Source organism: Teleopsis dalmanni, chromosome 1 (genome assembly GCF_002237135.1).
Source record: "Teleopsis dalmanni isolate 2A chromosome 1, ASM223713v2, whole genome shotgun sequence".
In the NCBI taxonomy this organism is placed as follows: Eukaryota; Metazoa; Arthropoda; class Insecta; order Diptera; family Diopsidae; genus Teleopsis; species Teleopsis dalmanni.
The window spans coordinates 9,102,383-9,107,093 of NC_051846.1; the positions used below are offsets into that span (position 1 = coordinate 9,102,383).

At 25.9% G+C, this 4,711-nt stretch overlaps 1 protein-coding gene across 1 annotated transcript; it reads right to left on the bottom strand.

Moving 5' to 3' along the window:
* Positions 1 to 2,808: 2,808 nt before the first annotated feature.
* On the bottom strand, positions 2,809 to 4,705 carry LOC119670633 (ubiquitin carboxyl-terminal hydrolase 47-like). The gene is made up of 5 exons (XM_038080968.1): positions 3,723 to 4,705; positions 3,531 to 3,657; positions 3,347 to 3,417; positions 3,138 to 3,271; positions 2,809 to 3,048 (listed from the first exon to the last, which is right to left on the bottom strand). Exons 1-5 carry the CDS (start codon positions 4,656 to 4,658, stop codon positions 2,832 to 2,834), a joined length of 1,485 nt encoding a protein of 494 aa, XP_037936896.1. The 5' UTR covers positions 4,659 to 4,705; the 3' UTR covers positions 2,809 to 2,831.
* Between the last annotated feature and the right edge of the window lie 6 nt (positions 4,706 to 4,711).

Consider the following 4,711-nt stretch of genomic DNA (forward strand, 5'->3'; position numbering starts at 1 on the left):
GCAGTTGTTAATCAAAGCAAACTAAAATAATATAAAAATATTTTTAAGTTTTAATGTATTATGCGTTATCAGACTATAGTTTTTAAGATAAATAAAGATATAAACAAATATTTAATTTTAATTTAATTAACTGCTATGCAGGCAGTATTATTAGTATTATATTAGTAGCGTAACATAGGTATAGATAATTTTTCGCTTTAAATATACTTTTGAATAAACCGAATTAAAACAAACTTCACTTGGAAAAGTCTTTTAAAGATGGGTTTAAGTAAAAAGTGTTGCATAAATAAAAATCGTATATATTATACATTTATCTATTTATCTTCTAGTTATATAAAACACAATATCATTAAAAATTATAAGACTTATTATTAACATTATTTTTATATTAAAATTAATTATATTTAATGTATAGAAAATAAAATTAGTAGTATAATAAAAATAATCTTAAAATTAATATTAAATATTAATATTAATATTTAAAGATGGGTTTAAGTAAAAAGTGTTGTATAAATAAAAATCATACATTTATCTATTTAAAAAAAACAAGATTTCTAGTTAGATAAAACATAATATAATTAAAAATTATAAGATTTATTATTAACATAATTTTTATATCAAAATTAATTATATATAATATGTTAAAAATAATATTAGTAATATAATACAAATAATATTAAATAAAGAAATAAAATAAAATATTAATATTAATATTTAAAGATGGGTTTAAGCAAAAAGTGTTGTATAAATAAAAATCGAATATTTATCTCTTTTTCAAAAGAAAAAACGACTTCTTGTTAGATAAAATACAATATCATTAAAAATAATAAGATTCATTATTAACATAATTTATATATTAAAATTATTATATTTAATATGTAGAAAATAATGTCAGTAATATAATAAAAATAATATTAAAACATCAGCAATATAAAACTAATAAATAAAATAAAACAAGTTTGATATTTCTTATTTGTAGTGTTCTTGATCTTTATTATGAAATATTTATTTTTATGACTTGATGAGCAGTACTTTTTAAACTGAAAACATTTTAAATAAATTTTTATGAAAAACAGCGAATCGATATAAGATAAATTTAAATTTCAAAACAAACATATCTCATTTGCAGATAGTAAATTAGTTTTAATTTTTTAAATTTTCACTTGGGCCCCTTTCACAGTCATAGGCACATACGTGTATATATGGTATGTTAAAATTAAATTTTTAACAATGAAGTGATGCTTTCTCAATATAATATACAAATTTTGTTCAAAAACCAGCTTATAAATCACAAATCCTTTTAAAACACGCATATTTTTTCTTCATACATTTTATCATTTATCATTTATCAGTTATCATTTTATCTTTTAATATTTAATTTATTATTTTCACTAATAATAAATTTTTGTATAATTTAGTTTTTTACAGTCTCATTGTATTAGATTAATTTATTAATTTTAATAAATCTTCTTGTTGTTGTGCTTGTTCCAAAGTATAAGTGGGACTTTTATTAAATTAGCAAAATATATATTTTATTTTGGTTCGCAAATATTCTTTTTGTTTGCGTTTTATAGAAAATCTATAGCATTTTTTTCTTTAACACATTACTCAATAAGTCAACGATCTAAATAAGTACAACAACAAATTTGACATTATTCATCAACATAGGCAACATAGAAAGGTAATAAATTTATTCCAACGCCTCTATTACTTTTCGATGCCTTTTCATAGAACGATTTGATCTGCTTTCAAATTAAACTACAATTTTGGCAATCACTTTACGGTCTTTCAAAACTATTTGTGGATTTATTTATGTTCTCCGGAACAACTGTCGATTTTATAAAACTGTTTTTAAAATTAGCATATCAGGCAGTAATAGCTGATGTCTGTGTAACGTTTATTAAGTCAGTTTGATTTCAACAGTATTATTCTGCTTCAAAAAATACTGTTTATTCAATAAACGATATTCGATTTTATCTATAGGTGTTTTATCTATTACAGAACTGCCGTTACCGAAACCACTGTAAACTGTAATTATAATTAACAGAATGTGATGAATATTGGACATGTATTGTTTGAAGAATGCTGCTCTCCAAATATCATTTGTCTACACTGTTGCCATATATGTATTAGATCGAAGTCTTATTGAGCGATGTATATAAAAATTTAAATTATGTAAATTAAGTGTTTGTAAGTGTGCTAAGTGTTTGTAAATTGAAATGAACAATATTATAATAAAAACTCGATATTGAAATGCAAATTAATATTTAAATCCGAAATATATTTACATAAAATTTAGGATGATTTCGAATTTTGAATTATAACATTAAAAATGATATAAATAATATATTTTAAATATTGTATATAAAAAAGAAATTGCTTAGAATTTTGCTTACATTATTTTTCATATATATTATCGAAGTATGTATATTGTGTAGTGCAAATAGCAATTAATGTGCGGTTTATTTGCTGGAAAAATTGTTCCTTTATTTTATAGAAGTTTTATTGCTTTTGTTAAATATTCAAGATATTTTTTATTTTAAAATTATTATTGTATTGCTTTAATGATATTTTAGTTTAGATACTTTTAAATTCAAAAAAATTAAATTTTAATAATACTTATAATAGAACGTAATTAAATATAACAAGAGAATATTTAGATTTTTTTAAGACTATAAATCCTAATTGCACTATTTTTTAATATATTTTGCTTTCTATACACACTTCAAAAGCTGCAAACGCAACTGTAAAGCCCGTCTTAACTTTTACTTTGTTTTTGTTTTTAGTTTTTATGCACTTGTTCTTTAGTTTTTTTTTTTTTACTTTAAGCTTTAATAGTCAAGTCTGTCCGTTGTCGTTGTATTTGTCGATGAAGTTGTTGTTGTTTTTGGAGAATCGAGATAAATTTTTAATGCACGTTCACGGCGGGGTGAGTACGATGATGTTGTAGATGAGATACAACCCATACGATCAAGGCGATGTTTTTCTTTGGCGCATAATTCAAATCGCTCCTCTGACGACAGTTCTTTTGTTTCTTCCATTGCATCTCTATTACAAAAAAACAAAAAATACATGAATGAATGGATCGATAGAACTCTTTTAGCACAGTAATTGTACTTTAAAATTGCAGGACTTACTTGTAGAAGTAAATATTACCACTAACCGTTGCAGAAAGTGGATATTTATCTATTGTCACCGGTATTGATGTCCAGCTCATATTAGTATTAATACTCACTAGTGATATATTTGTACATGGGAAGGAACTGTTCACCTAAAAATATTAAAAATACAACATTAGTATTTCATTAAATTTCATTAAGTGATTAATGAAATTTTTATTACTTACTTTACAATATGAAATGTGATCAGTTTCGATACCAGATAATTTAGATAATGTTTCCCTCAACTCGTCATCCTCTGCAATATAAGAAAAAAATATATAAATGTATACGAATAATGGATAGAAAAGCTTATTAAAAAAAACTTATATATCGAATTTATACATAACCTTAGATAATTTCATTACTTACTATTTAACGTTATTTCTTCGAATTTTCCCAACTCCATTTTAGCTGGATACCATCTTCTTACGAATAGCGTTAAACTAACTTCATGCGGTTGTGGGCTAATGCCATTTTCACATTCTTGCACAAGAAACTAAAAAAAATTATATAAATTATTTTTATAATTATAACTAGGTACACAATAAAGCATATACATACTTCTGATTCAATTTTAGATCGCAGGTCACCAACTAATGGTTCAGTATCCTCTAAAATCTTTACGGGATTTCGACCACCTTTAAGCCACAAACGACAATTGTCCATATTTAGGGAAAGATATTTATCATCGATGCGATGCAATTTTGATATAAGTTCCTTCTTAGCTTCTGTTACAGTCGTTGTTGTATTGTAGACCCATTCGCATACGCAAGGCAATTTGACGGTTTCGTTGTTTAGCTCTGATAGACGCATAAACGATATTTTCGCTTTTTGTTCATCTGCTTCGAGCGTTTTGCCTAATTCTATATAAACTGTTTCAGCTTCATTCAATACGAGTAGAGAGTGTGCTGTATTAAACGCATCTGAAGAATCATGTTTTCGTTGAAATCTAAAATAATTGATCGGTACCCTTATTAAATTTTCTATATACTTTTTAAAAACACTGATTTTCATATGCGAATTTGCTAAAATTTTATATGCTTGTGTCGGTTTCCGTGACAAATCCTCTGATGAGTCGGCATCACAATGAGGATAGTTACTACTAACAGCATCAGGCGAATCAATTTTAATAGCAGAAAAAAATGACGGTGTGTTATAACTGGAACTAGTGTCCATTTCTGATTGAGGTGGCAAAAATTTACTGAAATAAGCTGCCACACGTTTCATTGATTCACTATTCATCTCATCTTCTGGACTCGATAATTGCGGTGAATGACTGCAACTCGATATCTGACTATCACCGCCACATCGATTTTGTATGGATTCCACTAAAGTGCGGTCTCCATCACTTAAGCTGCTATCTTCTGAATTTGATTCTTGACCAGTTAAACCAGTAAGAGTTTGTGGTGGTAGTGCCGGTTCTCGACGTAAGTAATCATTAGTTCCTAAATTATATAGATTATCACCCATAGCACCCACATATGTAGCAGCATTCATAGGAACAGCGTCAACTACATCAGAAGATACCTCAATTGTGGGGGTCTGTGATT

Excerpts from the sequence above, each read along its gene's own strand:
- LOC119670633 (XM_038080968.1), bottom strand. The coding sequence starts at position 4,658 with ATGAATGCTGCTACATATGTGGGTGCTATGGGTGATAATCTATATAAT. Across the intron at positions 3,418-3,530 it reads CGAAGAAATAACGTTAAATA|AGGATGACGAGTTGAGGGAA; the intron begins GTAAGTAATGAA and ends CTTATATTGCAG. Across the intron at positions 3,272-3,346 it reads ATCACATTTCATATTGTAAA|GTGAACAGTTCCTTCCCATG; the intron begins GTAAGTAATAAA and ends TAATATTTTTAG.